This window comes from Anopheles arabiensis, chromosome 2 (genome assembly GCF_016920715.1).
Source record: "Anopheles arabiensis isolate DONGOLA chromosome 2, AaraD3, whole genome shotgun sequence".
Lineage (NCBI taxonomy): Eukaryota > Metazoa > Arthropoda > Insecta > Diptera > Culicidae > Anopheles > Anopheles arabiensis.
In genome coordinates, this window is record NC_053517.1 from 94,039,725 (window position 1) to 94,061,534 (window position 21,810).

The 21,810-nt window shown below is 51.2% G+C and overlaps 3 protein-coding genes across 10 annotated transcripts in view; 1 reads left to right on the forward strand and 2 right to left on the reverse strand.

The window, feature by feature from the left end:
- The first annotated feature begins 1,724 nt into the window (after window positions 1-1,724).
- LOC120896874 (transcription initiation factor TFIID subunit 3-like) lies at window positions 1,725-2,287 on the forward strand. The gene is made up of 2 exons (XM_040301375.1): window positions 1,725-1,784; window positions 1,858-2,287. Exon 2 carries the CDS (start codon window positions 1,882-1,884, stop codon window positions 2,263-2,265), a length of 384 nt encoding a protein of 127 aa, XP_040157309.1. The 5' UTR covers window positions 1,725-1,784; window positions 1,858-1,881; the 3' UTR covers window positions 2,266-2,287.
- A 47-nt stretch (window positions 2,288-2,334) lies between these two features.
- LOC120896873 (pyrroline-5-carboxylate reductase 1-like) lies at window positions 2,335-3,880 on the reverse strand. Its single transcript, XM_040301374.1, has 2 exons — window positions 3,393-3,880; window positions 2,335-3,314 (listed from the first exon to the last, which is right to left on the reverse strand). The coding sequence occupies exons 1-2, from the start codon at window positions 3,714-3,716 to the stop codon at window positions 2,535-2,537; spliced, it is 1,104 nt and encodes a 367-aa protein (XP_040157308.1). The 5' UTR covers window positions 3,717-3,880; the 3' UTR covers window positions 2,335-2,534.
- A 2,153-nt stretch (window positions 3,881-6,033) lies between these two features.
- LOC120898162 (mediator of RNA polymerase II transcription subunit 13) overlaps window positions 6,034-21,810 on the reverse strand; it is a 59,910-nt gene continuing 44,133 nt past the window's right edge. For 7 of the 8 annotated variants that reach the window (XM_040303617.1, XM_040303615.1, XM_040303620.1 and 4 more), the window contains exons 7-15: window positions 21,013-21,561; window positions 18,563-18,806; window positions 17,816-18,480; window positions 13,868-17,733; window positions 13,561-13,793; window positions 12,062-12,907; window positions 11,863-11,986; window positions 11,626-11,771; window positions 6,034-11,539 (exon numbers count right to left, since the gene is read on the reverse strand). In XM_040303617.1, the coding sequence (XP_040159551.1) occupies window positions 11,162-11,539; window positions 11,626-11,771; window positions 11,863-11,986; window positions 12,062-12,907; window positions 13,561-13,793; window positions 13,868-17,733; window positions 17,816-18,480; window positions 18,563-18,806; window positions 21,013-21,561 (7,051 nt within the window). In that variant the 3' untranslated portion in view covers window positions 6,034-11,161. The remainder of the gene's footprint in view (window positions 11,540-11,625; window positions 11,772-11,862; window positions 11,987-12,061; window positions 12,908-13,560; window positions 13,794-13,867; window positions 17,734-17,815; window positions 18,481-18,562; window positions 18,807-21,012; window positions 21,562-21,810) is intronic. The other variant, XM_040303623.1, reaches the window with a different exon arrangement.

Genomic DNA, 21,810 nt, shown 5'->3' on the forward strand with positions numbered 1-21,810 from the left:
TAGGAGTCGTTCGAAGTTGTTGGGAGTCGGAGTCGTCCGGAGTCATCCGGAATCGACCTTCGAAACAAATGCTTGTAAGTGTTCGTGCAAAGTGAAAGACAACAAAACATAACTAAATGCCTGATCACAAGCTCATTAAACCACAATGCATTATTCGGATTCGTTCAAAGTCGTTCGGAGTCGTCCGGGTCCGTCCGGAGGCATTCGGAGTTGGAATCGTCCGGAGTCACTCGGAGTCAATCGGAATCAGAGTCATTCGGAGTCGTTCAGAGTCGTCCGGAGTTATTGGGAGTCATTCGGAGTCGGAGTCGTTCGGAGTCGTTCGAAGTTGTTGGGAGTCGGAGTCGTTCGGAGTCGGCCTTCGAAACAAAAGCTTTTAAGTTCACGTGCACATTGAAAGACAACAAAACATAGCGAAATGAAATGCCTGATCACAAGCACATTACCCAAGCGCCACAGATTGGAAAATGACTGGAAAATTGAATATCCATAGAAAAAAAATGAAAGCTCCACAGCTTCATTGGTTTGATCAATAGATGGCGTATTACAACTCATCATTATATTGCTATCCTTTTCTTGCAATGTGTTTCGACAAGTTTCATCTTATCATGACCTAATATAGCCTTCTAACTTTCTGAGCAAAAATCTATATGAATGGTCGTGTGGTCAGATACGTGGGTATCAACACCAACGACCATCACTCAAATCTCACTTGCTTCAGTGCTGGTGGTTTCCGTTGGAGTTTAGTATTTAAACAATCGCATCGCCGTTCTAGTTCTAGCGATGCATAACTTCAATGCGAAACCATACAACAGTACAGAGGAAATGAGAAAGCTCTCCTCCAAGCGATTAAGCTCAACTGGTTGGGGTATCCCACCAACAGTGATCGCCACCAGCTTTTTTGCTATTTTTAGAATGCATGAGTCGTTTGCCGTCTGCTAAACGAAGTCTTTCTATATTCCGTTTAGGTAGAGTGCTTGAGTCGTTTAGAAGCCGTTTAGTGGTCGTTTAGTGGATTTGTGGCACTTGGGCGGTCTATCCGGGGCTTGAACCCATGACGGGCATGTTGTTAAGTCGTTCGAGTTGACGACTGTATCACCCGATCAAAAGCACATTAAACCACACGGCGACTCCGACGACTCTGAACGACTCCGAATGACACCGGACGACTCCGACTCCGATTGAATCCAGATGAATTCGACTACCAATAACTCCGAGGGACTCCGAACATTAAACACAATCAAAAGCACATTAAACCACACGGCGACTCCGATCGACTCTAGACGACTCCGAATGACTCCGGCCGACTCCGTCGACTCCGACGACTCTGAACGACTCCGAATGACTCCGGTCAACTCCGACTCCCAATAACTCCGGACGACTCTGAACGACTCCGAACATTAAACACAATCACAAGCACTTTAAACCACACGGCGACTTCGATCGACTCTAGACGACTCCGAATGACTCCGGTCGTCTTCAGACGACTCCAAACCACTCCAAACGACTCCAAAAGACTCCCGATGGCTCCGACCGACTCCAACTCCGTGCAGATCAAGTGGTTCCATTATGCCGGAGTCGAAATCGGACTCACAATAGTCGCAGCCGGATCGGAGTCGTGAGTGCGCTCCAAAGAGCACATCACTACAGTACCTTTTTTTTGCTTCTCTTACCCATCAACGTGTGCGTTGAAAATTCGTTGAAATTCGCACGAACAAAAGCGTTCTCAAAAAGGCAAAGAACCGCGGCGTCACCACACGATTGCTTCTGCAGATATCAAGAAGGTAAGAAAAAAAATCCCAAAAATCCCAATTTTCATCCAATTAAACCTTATTTTAAATTCCTGTTTCTTTTTAGTGTAGGAGGAAAAAACCCCCCGATATGGAGTCCAACTACCCGTCGCACATGCTGGAAGTGTCCGTCGCCCAGATGTGCCTCGCAGTCGGCTGGTCCAAGACAAAGCCATCCGCCCTCACCTATTTGGCCGCCCTGCTCGAGCGCTATTTGCGCAAAATCGGTCAGCTTTGCATGGGCTCGGCCGAGCTGAACAATCGTACCGCCGCCAATCTGGACGATCTCGCCTTCGTGTTCGCGTATCTGCGCATCGATATGGAGCAGCTCGAGGAGTACTGCCGTGACGTGACGCCGACCCCGCTGCCCTACCCGGTACCGAACAGTGGCCACCTGTCGCGATTGCCATCGTTTTCTGTGTCGCGGAACGAGCTGAAACGGAAGCGACCATCGGCCGCTGGGAATGGCGAGTAAGTGTGTGTGTGTGTGTGTGCGTGTGTCCGTCGGTGCAGGAAAGGAAGGAGTCTTAAACGCGCGCGCAGCTTATGAATTGATCCCACCGTAGTGTACGCATCTTATTATCTCTCTCTCTTTTTGTAAAATGCTTCACACAAACGCATTTTGTGTGTTTGTTGGAGGTCGCACAATAAACGACGACCCACTAACGTTCCATTTTCCTTTTGTACTATACACCAGTAAAGCGTGTGTCCGGCCCGCCCCCCCCCCCCGGCCAAACCCCCCGTTCATTCCGTGGCATGTGCCTGCCATACCCTGGACTGTAGCACGTGCAGTATCCCGCGCAGGATGTCATTTTTGCACTCGATGCCGCGCTGTATTTCCCGCAGCGTGACCAGCTTTTCCCGCTCGATCAGCAGCCGCTCCTGCTCGTAGTCGTTGAGTCGCCGGAAGCGCTTCCGGTGCGGCGCCTCCTCCGTTTCGTCCAGCTGCTGCTGGTGGTGGTGCTGCTGCTGCTCCACCGTCAGCTCTTCCTCCTCTGCAGCCTCCTCCAGCAGTACCGGTTCGTCCTCTTCCTCCACCTCCTGGAGCTGTTCCTCTATCTGCTCTACCTTCGAGGCGGACGCCGCCACCTCCTCCTCAGCGCTCTCTTCCACCTGTTGGGAAGGAATTTCTAGCTCCTGCTCTTCCTCCTCCTCCTCCTCCTCGCCCATCGGGAACACGGTCACGAGCGTGTCGGTGAAGTCTTCCCCGGCCGCCAGCACCTGCCCGACGGTGGCCGGATCGAGGTGCGCGTGCACCACGTGCTGCTGCCCCGCATGGTGATCGTGGTGCTGGTGTATGTGATGATCGTGTCGCGCGTTGTGATGCTGATGATGATGATGATGGTCTTCCTGTTCCTCTTGCTCCTCGTGCTTGTGATGGTGGACTGCGGCGGCAGGATCGCCGTAGCCGTACGCCGGGATGCCGGGATCGTCCAGTATTTGCTGGAACTTTTCAAAGTACGCCCACTTGGGGCGATTGCTAATCTGCCCGGTAATGGCTTGCTGTTGCATTTTGGCTCGCACCTAAAAAGGAAAAAAAATACCAAAGAATTAAAATTGCTAACCATTGCCACTCATCACCCCCACTCTTGCCACTCTCACCTGTTCGAACGTTTGTTTGAGATTTCGAAACTTTTTGTACGCAACGTCCCACTCGAGATCGTACGCGTAGATCTTCTTGAACTTCATGCTGATCTCCGCCCACAGGTCCTTCTTTTTGTGCTTGCGATCCTTAAACTTGTCCTTCAGCAGATCGTACTCGTGCAGCAGCAGCAGGCAGCGCTCGTGCGTCCATTTGAAATCGTGCTGGTGCTGTTGGTGGTGGTGGTGGTGGTGCGAGGTACTGTGTCCGCTCAGCAGCAGCATCGCCGCGGTGGACGCGTTCACGGCCGTCGTTGCCGCTGCCAGCGCCGCTTCCTCCTCCATGGCCGGGGCCTACCGGGGGTGGCGGGTCGTCGTCGTCGTCGTCGTTTTTTTGGTCGGCAGGGGGAGGACAAACGGCAGCACCAAAATAAAGCAAACTCTGCAAAGCAGGATGCAGATTTCCAGCACAGCACAACACAGCACAAGTTTTGCTGCGGTTTTGACAGCACCTTGCCAAGGGTGGACGAGAGAGGGAGAGAGAAGGCGTGAAACAAGGTGCGGGAGAGAGCGAGCGAGAGATGCAAGAAAAAGGAACAGCAACAAGCACTGCGTAGTAGTACCCGTTTGCCACTAGAGGGCGCTAGAATCAGTGCACAGATGGTTTGAATTTATTTGAATTGTCCGTTCAAAACGGAGAAACGTTGTAGATTAGTTCCTTTTAGTCGACAGGCTGGAAATTGGTAGTAAAGATTGTTGTTGATAAGTAATTGAAATCGTTTTTTGATAGCTGGATGCATTCAAAAAAATTAAAATACATATTTATTACTGAGACACATGATGTAATGGTCAAAACATCAGTTTTAGAGGAGTTTCAACATAGCTAGCAGGTACGATAAGAATGAAAGAATTGATTAGATTGTAGATTATAAATATGAATCATTATCTTATTCTCTATAGCTGATCTCACTATACTCTATAGATCTCACTCAACAAATGTCCTGAAATTCATTTGCAGAGATATTTCTTTAAAGAAAACATGCAACATGAATGCAATTGCTCGTTAGAGTCAAGGAACGTCAGAAGTTGCTGAGCAAGGAGTTATTGAAGACGAACAGAACATTAGAGATCATCAAAATCTTCAAAATCACTTTTAGATTGTATTGAGGTTCTTGTAAATAGGCAAATGGTAGCAATTAGACACAACGTGTCTATTAAACGAATTAAAAATAGGCCCAAGATGAAACTAATGGTCACATTCTGATGATATTTCCAGAATATTAGACATGATATGCCCGTCATGTGTTCAAGCCCCGAAAGGACCGTGTCCCCATACGTAAGGCTGACTATCCTGCTATGGGTAATCAACAAGTCACTGAAGGCCACTGTGGTTAATTAAGGTTAATTAAGGTTAATTAAGTCCACTAGTGGTTCAGACACCGGGCCTTGACCGACAGTGGTTGTTGTGCCAAAGAAGACGACAGAAAGCCTTCACCATCTCTAGGTGATATTGGTAGTGTCATCAGGCTGCTTAAGAGCAGCTGCATGTCTGCATGCAGATTTCTACAAGATGAGACCGGAGATGCATATAAGACCGTGGAAATGCACCAGCTGATCATGTGAATGTTATCATGTGTAAGTACAAAGAACTACCAGAGGAGTGGAAGCTAGGTGTCACTTACCCAATTTACAAAGCATATAATTTTCAGTTCATGGCAGTCGTTAATGTATAATGTTCTCGGCTGATCCTACAGAAGTGATCATAAAACATCAGATCCCTGCAGACCACTAGTACATAGATTTCGAGCGCGTCCTACCAGACTAATAGCTCGGAATGGAGCTTTGGAAGATAATGTAGGCGGAACCACTTTACTGTGTAGTTGATCCGGCTGTTTAGAGGGCACCAATGAACGGAACGGATGTCGGAATCTTTCGAATCTCACAAGGGGTCTGAGGCAAGGTGATGGACTGTCTTGTCTATTCTATTAGCGATCTGTTCAATTTCTCGGCTACGCATTGGGAGGCAGCGTGTTAGAAGAGTTCTGATGTCTTGGAACGGTCGTAACTTCGGACAACGACATCAGCAGCGAAATCCGGGGACGCCTTGTACAGCGGAATCGTGCATACTACGGGCTACACCATCTGTTGAGATCCAGAACTCTTCGAGGCCACACGAAATGTAAGATATATTTCCTAGTGGAACCTTTAGAACAAGATATCTTGCAGAGATTACGCAGGATACAAACGCTCTGGGTGTGTTTGAGCGAAGCATCCTCCGGTTCATCTTTGACGATATGTTCAAGGATAGAGTGAAGAGCGGAAGAATGCATAACGAGCATGCTGAGAATCTGAAGCCGGTAGAATACTATGACTAGGTCATGTTTTGGAGATGCTGGACCTCCAAGAAGACATTTGTCAATGATCCTCTGTTAGGCAGCGATTAGATATAGTGCAGAGATTGGCTGGATCAGATGTAGCAATCCTATGCAGATCGGGTTGTACATGAAGCCAAGAGTCACCCACAAGAGTCATTCAAGTCATCGACAAACAAAATACCACCACGCAAAGCATGATGAGTTATTGTATACGAGAGCCTAATTCTTCTTTCCACAGGTTCCTAGTGAACACTACAACGCATTGCGTACTACCAAACACAGTTGCGTTTGCTTCAATCATAATCCATTTATTTTCTGTGTACCTTTTTTTTGTAAACGAAACCTTAACATATACAGGTATTATTAGTTAAGATACCAATATAATATAATTCATATATATGTATATATAGATAATTAATTTATACCAATTGTGGTTTGCAGTTTTTCTTCCACATCTACCGTCTTGGTTTTTTTGTCTCGTGGCGTCCACTTCTACTCCATTGATTATCCCCCCCACAAAATCCCATCATATTATTTCTTCTTCTTCTCTCGTTTTTACATTTGATAATCAATCTTGATTAGCTGGTTTTTCTTTACCTTTCTTTCTCTCTTTCTCTCTGCCTGTCCTTTCCTTTCTCCTATTGGTGGTGTTTGTTTTGTGTAATTGTTAATGGGCATTAGTGGTTTGATTTGTTTTTCCTTTTCTGTTATTTTTGTTTTGTGTCTCCCTCTTTTACACTTTACATTTTAGAGGTTCCTACTTTTCCGTTTGCAAATATAGCAAAAAAAAAAAAACAAACAATTTGTCTACCACTTAAATATCTCCATCCGTTTCGGAGAGAGGCTCTTTGCTGAACTTTCATCCACCTATATACCCATCCGCCGGTTCACCCACACACACAACACCAAAAACGGCTCCCGGTTTTAGCTATATTATGTGAGTTTTTCAGTTTGTTTGTTTGTTTTGTTTAATTTCGAAAAAATCTAACTGAGAATTATTTTGACCATTCTGCTCCTTTTGCTTTTGAACCGCTCTTTCTACTTTACTCTCTCCCATTTTTGTTCATATTTTATAATTTTGTTTGTTTTGCTTGTTCTGTTGTTCTTCTCTCTACCTTTCTACATACAGTTAAAGTACAAATTTGGCCTAACAAATGATGGGCTTCTTACACTGTGTTTTTTCTTTCTTCTCCCCTCTTTTTTATCCTTTAATGATGCAAAAAAGTCTGTTTTAGTCTTTCATTGATGCGCTCTTCTCATTGCTCTCTCTCTCTTTCTCTCTTTATCATTCTCTACCAAAAGAGGGGGTGTTTCACCACCAATGAGTACGATTTCATACTTGTTTTCTACCGCTTCTTTTCTTGTGGTTTTGCTTTTTTTGTTTTACTCTACTATACAGGGCTTCACTTAAACTCCTTCTTTTTGTAATACAACTTTTTTCACACCATTATTCTTTGTTTCCCACCAATGTTTTGCTTCCTCTCTTTTTTCTCTTTCTCTCTCTCCCCTCAGTTAAAAAGAGGTTTTTAGTAACACATTTTGTACAGTACATTTGATTGTGTTTTTTGTGTTGTTTTGTTTATGAGTAAATTGTTTACTTTCTTTTTGTTACTGTCACTTCCTATCCACTTCCTTTATATGCATTAAATTTATATATGTATATAGCATTACAGTTTGTTTTGTGTGTTTCGCTTGTTTGGGCTGTGGTGTGATGGAGTTGGTAGTTTTATTCTTTTTTGTTAGTAATTCACTACTTAAAAACGTTGTTTTTTTTACTATTCACTACTTAATATTTCTTGTTATTTTTAGTTGTTGCCGTCTCTTCACTGCATCAATACACACCTCCCTCCCTCTTGCTTGCTTGCACTAACTGCATTTGTTAAACTACTTACACACTATGATGATATCGCCTACCAGGTGGAGGGTGGATGAGGAAGGGAAGTCATTTATGTACATGTGTCATTCACATTATGTGCATCCTTTTCCCCCCCACAACATGGGGGGAGGGTGGTGGTGGGAAGGGGAAGGAGTGTAGTTTTAAATTAATTACTTGTTACAAAGTGTGTGAGTGTGTGTGTGTGTGTTTGTGATTTGTTTTACATGTCTTTCCTATCAAACAACTACTATAAGGCCTTGGTGGGGCCCCTAATTTTCCTCTTCTTGTTTGCCACTGTGTGTCGTCTGTCTGTTCACTCCCTTTCCATACGTCTAATATATTACAATAAGTGTGTGCGTGGTTGCGTGCGCCTCTATGTCACCGCAAACAGGGACATCGAGCGCACACACACGGCACACAAACATACACACACCGTTCTTCGCTTGGCGCTAGAACAGAGAGGCAAAAGGGGGGGGGGTTGTTTTAAGGGGAGAATTGGTTTGCTCTTTGTTTTGCAATCATTGCACACACACACACACGCACACATATTACAAGATTAGGTGGTGGTGGTCGTGGTGATACATAGATATAGAGTATATAAATATAAGTTATCAAATAAATAATGTTTCACAACAACAGCAGCTCCGTTTTTGCCCCGCTTCCGTGTGTGGCAGCATGATGGTCCCCACACGGGAAGGGAGGGGAGTGGTTGGTCAGAGAGTGTGTGTTTCAGTAGTCGCGATGCGTTTAAATATCTCTTAAAAACTACTGATCCTTACAAATCTTTTAAATCACGACATCGCGCGCGTGTGGGTCTGTGATCGTGAGTAAATCGTGAGTTTGGTGAGTGCTTTTGCTGTGTTGGTGGTGGCATGTTGAACCAAGGTCCGCTTTTGCTCCCCTGTGTATATCTATCTACCCCACAGTACCTAACACAACACACTACGACCCTTAATAGCAAAAAATGTGTTTTGTTAATCGCTTTCTATTACCTACTACCTTTGCGGGAGAAATATCATTCCTCCCGTGTCGAAAGGTGTTCGAGCTTTGATTTTAAATGATGATGATGATCATGATGGTGATATTCTTATTCGCGATGGAACGTTACTTTGAGTATGCGAGAATTGAATGCCTTAAAAAATACAGGGCAACACACACCACACCTCTAGTGTTCTCCCTTCTATACAAGCTAACCTCACCTTTCTCTCTAACCTTTCGCTGTACAAGCGCGTTTCAGAGCTTCGATCGGGGTTTGTTTGTTTGTTTTAAAGAATTTGTCTTAGGCTAGCTCTAGCTCTTTTTCTCTCTCATTCTCTTTGTTTCTGCCCAGTTCGCTTGTTTTTCACGGAAGTTTCTGTTTCTGTTTTCTGTGCACAATTTTGGTCATTTGATGCGTGTGTGAAGGGCAAGTGCGATTGAGAACCTAAAATCAAAAGGGGAGGAAAAAGAACATTATACACTGCTGGACCCTTGTACTATCGCTACAACCGAGCTTTAGGCTTTAAGAGTTTGGGTTTAGTTAGTGAATGTTTCTATGTAGAAGCAGCTTGTGCTGCACATGGATGCTTTCAACGCATGAGATGTTGTTGTTACTGTTTCCCTTGTTACTACTATTTAAATTACCGTTAATCGGACAGCTTCAGCGCTCCTGTTTGTGTGTGTATCGGTTGGTTGGTTGGTTGTGTGTTTACTACAATTAATATTAGCTATCCACTTACATACTACTCCTCTTCCTCCTATTTCTCACTAAACACTGCCGCGCTCTTCGACCTAATCCGTGTTAACCGGAAGCTGGCTCCGTCTTGTTGGTTCAATTAAATTACCACTTGCACTCTATCTCCACCATCGTTTGTCAGCCATCTTTTCAAGAGCAGCGCCACACATTGGCTTTTGCGGTTGGCTTCACCTCTCCCTACAGAAACATCCAAATGCTTCTCATCGTCACACTCCTTGAAGGCATGTCGTATTATACACTCCCAACACAGCAATAAATTAAACGGAGTGCATTCTTATCCCACTTTTCCCACAATTGACATATTTTAACGGTCCGTGTACGCGTTGCGAGACTTTGGAGTTAAAAACGGGTTCGTCGCCTGTTTGGTGCTTGTTTTTTTTTTTTTCGACGTTGGCGGTGGTGATGGTGTTTTGTTCCTTATACTCTTTCCCATAGCCGTGGAGACGAATATTGGGCTCTTCAGTAACGAATCGTACGCTTCTCGTGCGCGGGGGCTCTGGATTTTGTGTAGTTTACAATAATTTTAGCATCATTTATTCTGTAACTCTCTTTCCGCTCTCGCTGTCTCGCTCTCTCTTTGTTTGTTTGTTGCACGTAATTTCAGACTTTCAGGGCAGCTGCTTGCGGCGTGAACGTTTAGAGGCCACCACACTGTTCTCGTATTATTTTCCATTGAAACCGATGTGTTTTCTTACAGTAGGAGAAATGGAGCGGGGTGGGGACGAGGAGAGCAAAACAATACTGCGCGGCGCGGGGATAAAACAATATTCCAAAAGATATGTGTTTAGTGGCTATTGACACGATATAAAAAGAAGGGATTGGAGCTATCGATGTTTGCGTAGATGCAGCATGATAGCAAAAACACAATAAAAAACATACTTAAAAATGGCATACTATAATAAATACTTTAGAAACATTACAATTACTTCACGCACCGAGAAAAGGAACGGTCGTGCCATTTGGAAACAAAAACACATTTACAAAATTGTCTATTTTAAAAAAAATCTTCCTAAACGAAAGAAATTACAAGGGTCAAACGGGGACGATGGGCACCTTTCTATTGACTGGTCGGCCTTCGGCAGCATTAAGCGTTTTGGCCTAGTTCAGTCTACTGACTAGGTATACCATTTCCTTTACACCCATTTAAAAATGAAAGCATTGCACAAGAAAGTTAACAGAAAAATATTGCTAATTATGATTATAAGCGGGTTATTAAAAGGGAAAATCATAAAAAAACACAATCATGTTTATGGACAAACTCAATAATAAGTTAAAAAATGTGCTAAAATTTGCTCCAACTGTGCGCGGCGAGCACCGCTTTTAGACCCTTTTGTGCCTTGAAGCTAATGATGAAGCCTTTGATGAAGCCGTTGATGTATTCATATGTCCGCGCAGCACTGAGTGTAATTGTGTGGGTTTGTGTGCCCTCCTGCTGTTGCTGTTCGTTACATGTGGGAGGGGGGGGGGGGGATTGGCAAAGCGAAAGGGGGCGTTGTGTGCATTTTTTGGCCCTTTTCCGGTTCTCTCCTTTCTTTTATCTAATATCACAGACAGATAAAGACCGTCAGGGTCAAGAAGATCAAGGGTCAGAGTGATCCAAAAAGATGATGCGGTTGCGGTGAGTCGATTACTGCCATTACGCGCGTTGTCTCCGCCTGTTTGCTGCTCCTTCGTACACTGTGTGGCGATACTGTCCGGATTGGGTTTCGATGGTGGTGGTAATGATGATGATGATGGAACCATTTTTTGGAATGCTTGCTTTGCGCGCTCTCTCTTTCTCTCTCTCTCTCTCTCTCTCTGTCTCTTACGCCAACGCAGCCGTCATGTGGTAGAGCTGCATCAGCACCTGCACGTGTATCGGCAGGCAGGAGAGCCGATCGTGCGTGTTCGAGTCCATCGCCAGCCAGGACAGCAGGTTGTAGCCCTCGAGCACGTACCGCAGCACGTCGGCGGTAATGTTCGAATCGAGCGGATGCTCGGTGGACGATTGATTCTGCTGCAGCGGATCGTCCGTGTTCTGCAGTATCGTCGGGCTGTGCAGATGCAGCGCCGTGCGCAGAAACACCGGGCACACGTTCTCCATGTGCGGACAGGAGGACCAGAACCATTCCGGCATCCGGCCGGTGGGGGCCGTCGACACAAGGTACCCGATTGCTAGCGGCTGCTGTAGCACCAAACCGACCTGATGAGTTCGTGGGGGAAAATAGGAAAAAATCATGTATTAGACACGTGCAAACATGACGCAAATGCAAACAAAGCTTGACTTACCTCTTCCGAATCTTGCGACCCGTAACCGTCACGGGACCCGGCACCCTTGGAGCCACTTTCGCCCGGGCTCTGCTGATTGCCTTCGAACTGTGACGGGCTTCCCGGTCGCGAGTGTGGCATGTTGATCTGCTGCATTGGCAGGTCGTCTAAAATAGGGGAAAGAATGACGCGACAATTATAGCTTGTTCCCCTCTAAGAAAAGAAAATCAGCAAATTTTGTTTGCTGCCTTTACTTACCCCAACACTTGAACACGTCCATCATGTTGATACCATCATCATCGTCGTCCCCATCCATGATGACCATGTTGAGATCCTCTCCCAAATCCAACTCTCCGATCACGCTGAACGACGCCTGGGCAGACTGTGAAAGTAACAAAAAAGACATTTTTTCCATCAATAATTATTTCTTATAATAATTCCCACACTCCTCCCCTACCTGTGCTTTGGCACTGGTCGGAAACACCAGTATGTGCGTGCAGGTCGCATCCTGCGGCGTCGACAGTGGCGACTGCATCGACCGCTGGCTGAACCGCTCGTCCGGCGTGAACTGATCCGACATGACGCGCAAATCCGAGTCCGGCTCGAGCGTCACCAGGCAGGCGCTCAGTATGCTCGGCACCGCGATCGGATGCATCAGCGAACACTGCTCGCAGATGTCCTTCAGATGCTTGGACGCGCGCTGCAGGTTCGGTTTGCTCAGCAGCCAGCTCCAGCCCTTCAGCTCGCCGTGCCCGATGCGCCCGATGCGCCCGACCACCAGCCGCCACGGCTGCACCGTCTGCGAGATCAGCCCGAGAATGAAGTCCATCAGCTTCTGCAGCCCGTACCGCCTGGCCGAGGCACGCTTCCGCCGGCCCCGGTTCGGAATGTCGATATTGATCGTGACCGTTTCGAGAAACTCGCCCCGATCGTCGGTCGCCACCGCGAGCAGCCAGCTCTGGTCCTCGCTCAAACAGTAGCTACAGTACATGATGGAGCATTGCTGCTTCATGCTCGTCTTGCCGAACGATTCCGTGTTTTCGCTCTTCTCGCACGACCGGGCCAGCACGTACGGCGGTGTGTACAGCCGGTACGGGACGCGGTTTTTGTCGTCCTTGCGCTTGATGAACTGTTCCGCGTTGGCGGCCGTCCCGAACCCGGTCAAGCTTTTGACCGTGTTCATGTGGGCGAGGTACTTGCGGCTCTGGGAGAAGACGCTCAGCGCCAGACAGCGCATGTGGTCGCTGAGCCGCAATCGGTTGCGGTTGCGCCCGAGCTCGAGGATGCTCTCCAGCGAGATGATCTAAAAGTGGACGGATACGAAGGATACATTTTTAGTAAAGCATAACTGGATTGGATTGTGTTTAAATGCACGTTTAGTGATCGATTGACATATATGTTTGAAAAAAAAAAGGATTTATTTTACGATTTATTATTGATTTTTTTTTACTTGCACTAACGAAACGTTAATTTCAAACGAACTTTCAATAAAAGGTTTTCCAGGTGTTCTCATAGCTGTGGGACACTTCCTTGACGCTTTCTTCCATGAAATGAACTTAATTAGGGGGAATTAAACTCTATAGCATTCTTGTTGGACAAATCCAATCGGAATTTCCAAGGAGCCTGTCCGAAAGTGGTGCTATTCCAACAGAGTCCAATTTCTCTCATATGAAGTTCACTTCCAATACGAAAGAGTCAAGGAAGTATCCCACAACAATAAGAACCCCTGGAAAACCCTGTAATAGGATACTATGAGTCAGTAGACAACATTTGACACCGCTATCAGTCGAACTCTAACCGTGGTAGCCAAAAAAACTGAAGCAACTTCGTTCGGAAGCGTCTTGGCTAACAATCAGAGCATCGAAAGAAAGCCCAGTTAATGGCGGACGACCCGGAGCGATAAGAAGCACCAACTTCACACCAAACATTCACTTTCTCCTGCGAAAGCTAGCTTACCTGTACACTGATATTGCTGCGTATCGAGTCCGGGACGGCGTTCAGAATGTTCGAGTAGCACCGCAGCAGCGACAGACAAGCCAACCGTTCCACGTCCGGCGAATCGTTACCGCAGGTGAACGGTTCCACGATGTACAGCACGATATGGGGCGGATCCTTCCCATCGTCATCGATCCGCATACCGTCGGCCGGACTGGCGGAGGAGGTATTCAGCTGGTCGCGATTTTCCGAATCTATAACGGAAAAAAAACAAAAAAGGATTAGAATTAATGTGGAAAACGATCGCACGGATGATCCTCACGCCTACCGTGATCAAACTTGGGCGTGTTCGGTGCCTTATCGCCCGGCTGCGATGAATCCGGCGTACTGGGCGGCGGCGGTGGCATCGGACTCTGTCCCGGTCCGTCGGGCCGGTTCTGGCCCATCGCATTGCCACCCGGCTGGCCCATCGAACCGCCGCCGAGCGAGGAAGCACCAGCCGCACCGCCCCCGAGCGAAGCCGAAGCGGACGCGGAAGACGACGTGTGGTGATGGCTTTCCGGCGGATCGAGCAAACTCTTGTCCGACGGTACCTTGGACAGGTACGGGGCGAGCTGCTGCTGACACGTCTGAGCGTACAGCCGCAGCAGCTCGTTCAACCCGGAAGAGGAAGAGGAAGAGGCGGACCCTGCAGTGGTGGTGCCATTTTTGCGCTGCTGATCCACGCCCATGTTCGTGAACCACTCGTCCAGGTTGGAGTTTTGCGTTTCCTTTAGCACGCGCTGGCTCCCGACGCGCAGTATCCCGTCCCAGCCCTTGATCGGCGTGTGCCGCCCGAGCTTGCACATCTCGTACGTGGTGCTGAGCTCCTTGAAGTAGGTGCGCACCTTTGCCACCACGTAATCGTTATCGGGCACGATCGCGACGTACGCGACGTCGCGCGGGTACGAGTACGGTTCGAGCAGCAGCTTGTCCCAGTAGTGGAGCGCGTACGGCGCCAGCGACAGCCAATCCTTCTCGTACCCGACGATGAGCGACGGGATCGGTTGCGGCTCGCACTGGCCCGTACCGCGCCCGGCCAGCCGATGGAACTGGCGCCACGTGAGCGGCCCCTGTATCGTGTACGGTGCGTCCCAGAGCCGGGTCGTGCAGCGCTTGTGGAAGGCGTCCTGCAGCAGCGGCTGCATCGACTTCATGATGCGCACAATGTCCTGGTTGCTCTTGGGGCCACCGGCCCGCAGGAACGGCCACTTGTGCACGTTCATCTGGCCGCGCAGCGTTCCGCCCTTCACGAGCGCGCCCGACGACGACTGCTGCTGCTGTTGCTGCTGGTCGACATCCATCTTGCTCTCGTTGATGGCTTGCAGTCGGCCCTGCTCCAGCGCCAAGCTAATCACATCGTTCGCGTCCACATACTCGAGCAGGTGGACCGCCCCGTTCTCGGCCCCACGGCCAAACAGGGGCCCCCGGTACCGGTTCACCGCCCGATGGATGGAATTGCTCGAGCTCTGCACCACGGAACACTGCTCCCGCAGCAGATCCATCACCTTCAGCGTCAGCGGCAAACTGTCCCCGCCAGCAGCGGAGGAGGAGGAGCCGCCGGCGGAAGTCGCCAACGTTCCGCGGTCCGCGTCCTCCAGCTTGATCGCTTTCGCCGTCCCGTTGAGAAACTCGAACAGCGAGCCGTTCTTGTGCACGGCCGGATCCTCCGCCATGCCCGTTATCTCCATCTCGTCCTCGTAGAACAGGCCGGCCCGGTGCGCCATCCGTCGGTTGACGACCGCACTGAACCCGCACTGGCAGTCGATCGGATCCTCGTCCAGGTAGCCATTCTGCAGGCTGTCCGTGTTGATTGTAACCGCCGCCATCTTGTCCTCCTGCCGACCCACGGCCGGGGAGCCTAGCATGCCGGTTCCGAAGGCACTACTGCTACCACCCAGCCCGAGATGGGCCAGCGCGCTCGCCTTACTTCTTCCGCCCGCCGGTCCGGGCGTGGTGCTCGGGGTCGGTTCGGTGCCGGCCGCCGTCACCGAATCCATCCAGTTCGTGCCGGGCAGCGCGAGGTAGAGGCCACTGTCCGCGCCCCGTATGTTGCCCACACACTTTGCGCCCGCATTGCACACGCACAGGGTGCAGCTTTTGAAGTTGTGATCGCGGAAGATGTTGAGCGCTGTGTCGTACAGCAGCACGTTCACGAGCAGTGCGTTCGTTTCGATGCTGCGGCTGCCGGCGGGCGTACCGGTCCCGCAGCCGACACCGCTGGAAGAGAGCGGCGGATGGACGGTCCCAGCACCGAGGGGGCCACTGCCCCCCGTCGAGGACGGGGTCATGGGACCCCGGTTGGAGCCGGGCCCGCCGCTGTCCACCCCGTCGAGCGGGTACTGCTTGCTGTGGTAGGAGGAGGGCGTCGCGACGGAATTGGCCGGGCTGGCGATCGCCACATCGTACGGGGGCGGTGGCAGCAGCGGCGTCGTGCGCCGGAAGCTCAGCGAACCCATCGGGTTCGGGCTGCCGGCACCGCCGAGCGGCGACGGGTAGGGCAGCGGGCAGGATCCCTGCGGCGTTGGCACGCGCATTGAGCCGCCGGGCGTGGCGGGCGAAATGGGCGACATGCCCTGCCGGAGCGGTACCGGGATTCCGCCCATGCCGCCGGGGTGGAACAGACCGCCACCCGACGTACCGGCCGGCGAGGGGGAAAGCATTCCCGCCCCACCACCCATGATGCCCCCAGGGAGCGAGTTTACCGAGGGGGGACGCGAGTGGGGCTGCGATTGGGCGCCCTGCGACGGTGGGTTCGAGTACGGGTGGGCGAGCGACCCGCCGTTCAGGCCGCTCAGCCCGCCGAGCAGCGAGTTCGGGGTGCTGAGCGGCTGCGGAACGGTCAACCCTCCCACCTCCTGCTTCACGATGGGCAGCAGCCCCAGCCCAACGCCCAATGCCGTGGTGGTGGGGCCAGCAACGCCCACCGGCCTTCCGGGGCCTGCTCCAGCGCCGCCTTGGCCACCGCTTTCCGGCTGACCGTCGGGTTGGTCCTGCTGCTGCTCCTGCTTCTGTTCCCGCTCTCGCTCGCGTTCGGCTTGCTCGCGCTGCTTCTGCTTTTCCCGCTCGGCCGCCGCCTGCTCCTTCTGCTTCTGGCGGGTCGATTTGTACACCAGCCCCGCGACCGTGCTGGTCGGGATGGGCGGCATCACCTGCTGGCTTGGCAGCGACGGGAGCGGCGCGTACTTGGACGAGCCCACGTACGGGCAGATCGGTGGCGGGAGAAACACGAACGACCAATCGTCGATCGGTTCCTCCTGCGGGCTGCCCAGGTTCGGTATCGGTGGCACCGAGCTCGCTCCCCCACCGTTCCCACCACCGCTGCCCGCCCCGGATGAAAGTGACATCTGCAGGTCGACCAGCGTGTCGAGCGCGATCGAGCCGCCGTCGGACAGACAGCCACCGCCCCCGGGGCTCGAATTAGGATGCGGATCTAAGCTCGGCGGCGTGGGGAACATCTGCGACAGCTCCTTCGGGCTCAGCATGCCACTGTTCACCGAGTGATGGTTCGAGCTGGGGAAGCGTTTACTCTCCTCCGAGAAGCCCCCGCTACCGCTACTGCTCTTGTTCGACCCGGGCGGTGTGTTGTGCAGATCCGGATCATCGTTGAACGGGCCACCGTCGTCGAAGATCTGGTTCAAATCGTCGATCGACGGCTGCAGATCCTGATCGGTCAGAAAGATCGAACCCTTGTCCTCCTTCTCCTTCTTTATCTCGTGCTCACCGAGCAGCGCACCGTCGCCCGCTCCCCCATTGCCCGCGGACGCTCCATTACGGTCGGGCGTGCCACCGTTGGCACTGCCGACCGCTGCACCGGCCTGACTACCGTCGCAGCCGATCTCCATCTTGATCTGGCCGAGCAGCGGCGTACAGCCGGCACCATTGTTCGGTGCGCCATTATCACTGCCGCCACCGGTCCCGGGCCGACCGCCACTGAGCGCTTCCGCCAGCGCTTCGGACGCTTCGGCCGCACCCTTCATCAGCATTCCATTAGTGCCGATGCCGCCGTTAGTGCTGTTCCCGCTGCCGGCCAGCCCGGGACCGGATGCCATCGTGCGGCTGTGCTCGTTCGCGTACAGATCGAGATTGCGTATCTTCTTCACGAGCCGATTCTCTTCCGCCGCCAGCCTCATCCGCTTTACCGGATGGTTCATCCTGCAAACAAAAACAAAAAAGCAACCAGGTTTAATCAAACGAAACTCTTGCAAACCCACGCGTGGCATCCCCCCGAACTCACCATGCGTCGACGCACGTGTAGTCGTACAGCAGCTGCGACGTGCTGGGAATGTCCTCGCCCTGCAGCGTCTCGTAGTCCTTGCAGAACAGTGACGGCCGCTTCAGCGACTGCAGCATCTGCAGGATCGATTCCCGCTTGCTGGCCAGATTGTTCGCCATCGCCGTCTGGTGCGCCGAGCTGAACACGCTGTGGATGCTGGGCGTCATCGGTACGCCGCCGCCGCTGCCGCCGCCACTGCCAAGCGAGCACGAACCGCCCGCCCCGAGCGACGACTCCGACCGCACCTTCAGGCTGCCGATGCCCGAGGACGACAGCGAGCTGCGGGGCGATGCTTTCAGCGCACTGAGCGAGTTGCTGGAGTTGCTGCTGCTGTTACTACCGTTGCTGCTGCTGTTGCTGCTGCTGCTGCTGGACGAATTGCCCATCAGGTTGGCGCTAGCCTGCTGCTGCTGTCCTGCTTCGGTAGTGCCGCCACTGCTGCCTCCGCCACCACCACCCGGATGGGAAGGTGTGTGGTACGGGGAAGCGTTGATGCTTTTACTATCGTGCTGATCGGTTGGCGTCGGGGCCGGCGTGTTCTTGTCCAGATGGTCCAGACAGGGCGTACCGGGCTGCACGCTGCGCGGGTTGTTCGAGGCAGGTGGATGGGGTGACATTGTGATGAGCTGCAGGGGAAGGGGGGAGGAAAAGGGGTTTTGAGAGTTAGCAAAAGGACATAAGAAAAAAAAAACCCGCGAGTAAACCTACCTGATCGCCGGAGGGTACGGAGGTTGGTTGCGAAACGGAGGAAGGTTGCATCGGGGACGGTGCCGCGCTGGCGGGCGAACCTTCCGACGGCAGTGGATGCGAGTCACCGATCGACATCGGATTGCGACAGTAGGAAGGCGGCCCGCCGTAGGGCGTTGTGCTGCCGGGGGCAGCGCCGGTCGTATTGGAAGCTCCACTGTTGCCACCGCCACCACCGCTGCTTGCGGCACAGTTTTGGTTTGATCTGGAAGCGAAAGGGAATTGATAGAAAATTTAAAAAATGAAGAAATAAACAAAATGTTTCCAAAAGTTCAATTTAAATTTTAAAATTATTATTTCAATGTATGAAAACCCCCCTATTATAATGAAAGGAGAGGTAAATTAGGCCTGTGATCAAATAGTAAAATACGAGACATGCAAAACGATTGATCTCCATCTCCACGAATATATGTACATGTTAGTAACACAAAGACTACAGTATGGATGCACTACGGGGAAAGATTAGATAACGATAAGGATTTTGTACGTGATACGCGTGACGTTTCGATGAAATTAAACCCTTCCGAAAACGTGCAGAATGGATTTGCAGACACCAACAGCTGGAGGAAAGAAGCTTTTGGTGGGTTAATGATAAGAAAAAATAAAACCGTTTGCCGTTTCTTTGGAAACGTGTGATTGATATGCTTCTCCGGTGCCGACGATACCACCCAATGGAAGCTGCAATACTCCCACTTTATAGTACCAGTGACCTGTAGGAAATGGACGCACGGCGAAACGTGGTGAGTTGATGCGTTGAACAGGAAGCAACGATGATGTGGGGAGACATTTTCTAGCGTGAATATGATATCGGTGTGTGAACTAGTGATGTGCTGTCTGGAGCACACTCACGACACCGACCCGACTCCGACTATTGTTAGTTCTAATTCGACTTCGGCAAAATGGTAGCCACTAGTTCCGCCCGGAGTCGTAGTCGTCCGGGTAAGAATCGTTCGGAGTTCAGAGTTATAGTCGTTCGGAGTCGTCCAGAGTCGTCCAGAGTCGTCTGTAGTCGTCTGAAGTAGGAGTCGTCCGGAGTCGTTTGAAGTAGGAGTCGTCCAGAGTCGTCCAGAGTCGTTCGGAGTTTTCCAGAGTCGTTCAGAGTTGTTCGTAGTCGTCCGTAGTCGTCCGTAGTCGTCCGTAGTCGTCCGTAGTCGTCCGTAGTCGGAGTCATCCAGAGTCGCCCAGAGTCATCTATAGTCGTCTGAAGTAGGAGTCGTCAAGAGTCGTCCAGAGTCGTTCGGAGTCTTCCAGAGTCATTCAGAGTCGTCCAGAGTCGCCCAGAGTCGTCTGTAGTCGGAGTCGTCCAGAGTCGTCCAGAGTCGTCCAGAGTCGTCCAGAGTCGTCCAGAATCGTTCGTAGTCGGAGTCTTCGAGAGGCGTCCAGAATCGTCCAGAGTCGTCCAGAGTCGTCCAGAGTCATCCGTAATCGTCCGTAGTCGTCCGTAGTCGGAGTCATCCAGAGTCGTCCAGAGTCGTCCGGAGTCATCCAGAGTCTCCCAGAGTCGTCCATAGCCGCACAGAGTCGTCCAGAGTCGTCTGAAGTAGGAGTCGTCAGGAGTCGTCAGGAGTCGTCAGGAGTCGTCAGGAGTCGTCCAGAGTCGTCCAAAGTCGTCCATAGTCGATCGGAGTCTTCCAGAGTCGTTAAGAGTCGTCCGTAGTCGTCTGTAGTCGGAGTCGTAAAGAGTCGTCCAGAGTCGCCCAGAGTCGTTTGGAGTCATCTGGAGTCGTCCGGAGTCGTCCAGAGTTATCCAGAATCGTCCAGAGTCGTCCGGAGTTGTCAGGAGTTACTTACGCCGATTTCGGACAATTCCAGACGACTCTGAATCCCGACGACTTCAGACGACTTCAGACGACTTCAGACGACTTCAGACGACTTCAGACGACTTCAGACGACTTAAGACGACTTCAGGCGACTCCGGACAACTCTGGGCAATTCCGGCCGACATCAGACGATTCCAAAAGACTCCGAATAATGCTCGGCGGAGCTACCTTTCGAAGTTGGTTCCGACATTGTCGGAGTCAGATCGGAGTCAACTCCGGATTTCTGGCAACTGTACCCATCACTAGTGTGAACTTAATGACCGGAACATGTAAGTGTACGTGTAAGTGTATAGGGAACTGTTCAAGCGTATGTGTATGTAAAGCTTGCTCTGGTGGCGTGGTGGTGTGTCCATTTGTTCGCAAATTGACCGACGGTGGAGGAAATAGTTTACAAAAAAAAAACAAAGGAAGAAGTGTTTTGGAGGTGACGCAAAAAAGCGAGATGTTGTGAGGAGTGTGTGGAGGAAATAGTAAGTTCACCGAGAAGGAGTGGGGTGGAGATGAGTGCTTAAAAAACTTCCACCATCCCCCGGTACCATTTGCCTGTTGTTGTTGTTGTTTGCTTATGCTATAGGGAAAGGTGTAACCAACCTTAAGCACGTGTCGGCCAGTTCGAGCGAATCGGCTGCGCTGTCACCGGAAGAAACGGCTCCAGGCGAGGAGGCGGCGTTGGCGGCAGCAGCAGCAGCAGCGGCGGCCAGGGCGGCAGCAGCAGACAGGCTCAACGGTTCGGTGCCGGGACGGAAGAGCGCCTCCTGCGGAGGTCGCTTGTGGAAGGCAACCCTTTGCGGCCGGTGGTGATGGTGGTGGTGGTGGTGGTGGTGATGGTCCTTCGTCGATTGATGGTGATGGTAGTGGCTGCTACGGCTACTACCACTACTGCTGCCAGGGTAAGTGATCGAGTAGGACGATTTCGGGTGTGGATGCAAAGACCCACCACCTCCGGCAGCAGCGGCACCACCACCTCCGGGCGATGAGATGGAAGCGTAGTTGCTGCCGCCGGTTGCATTTGCCGAGGAGCTGCCTGCTGCACCGATCGTGTGCTGCTGCTGCTGCTGCTGCTGTGTTCGTCCACTTGCCGAGGATGAAGCGGACGACGAGGACGATGACGACGAGGAAGATGGTGGTCGCTTGCAACACCTGGAACACAACCCGGATACACAATACACATACGTAGGTACACGGAGAGCAGGGCAGGAAGCAGCAGTAAGGGGAGGGAGGGGGAGAGAACACGGCGGCAAGAAACATTCGCGCAATGTGCAAGCGTACATACACATACACACACATCCCCAGATGGCATACAAGAGCATTATTAATAGTATTATTCGCGTAAAAAAGGATTGCACCGACGCGGTAACGTACATACACGCGCACGATGGGTAGACACGG

Excerpts from the sequence above, each read along its gene's own strand:
- LOC120896874 (XM_040301375.1), top strand. The coding sequence starts at position 1,882 with ATGGAGTCCAACTACCCGTCGCACATGCTGGAAGTGTCCGTCGCCCAG.
- LOC120896873 (XM_040301374.1), bottom strand. The coding sequence starts at position 3,716 with ATGGAGGAGGAAGCGGCGCTGGCAGCGGCAACGACGGCCGTGAACGCG. Across the intron at positions 3,315-3,392 it reads TCAAACAAACGTTCGAACAG|GTGCGAGCCAAAATGCAACA; the intron begins GTGAGAGTGGCA and ends TTTCCTTTTTAG.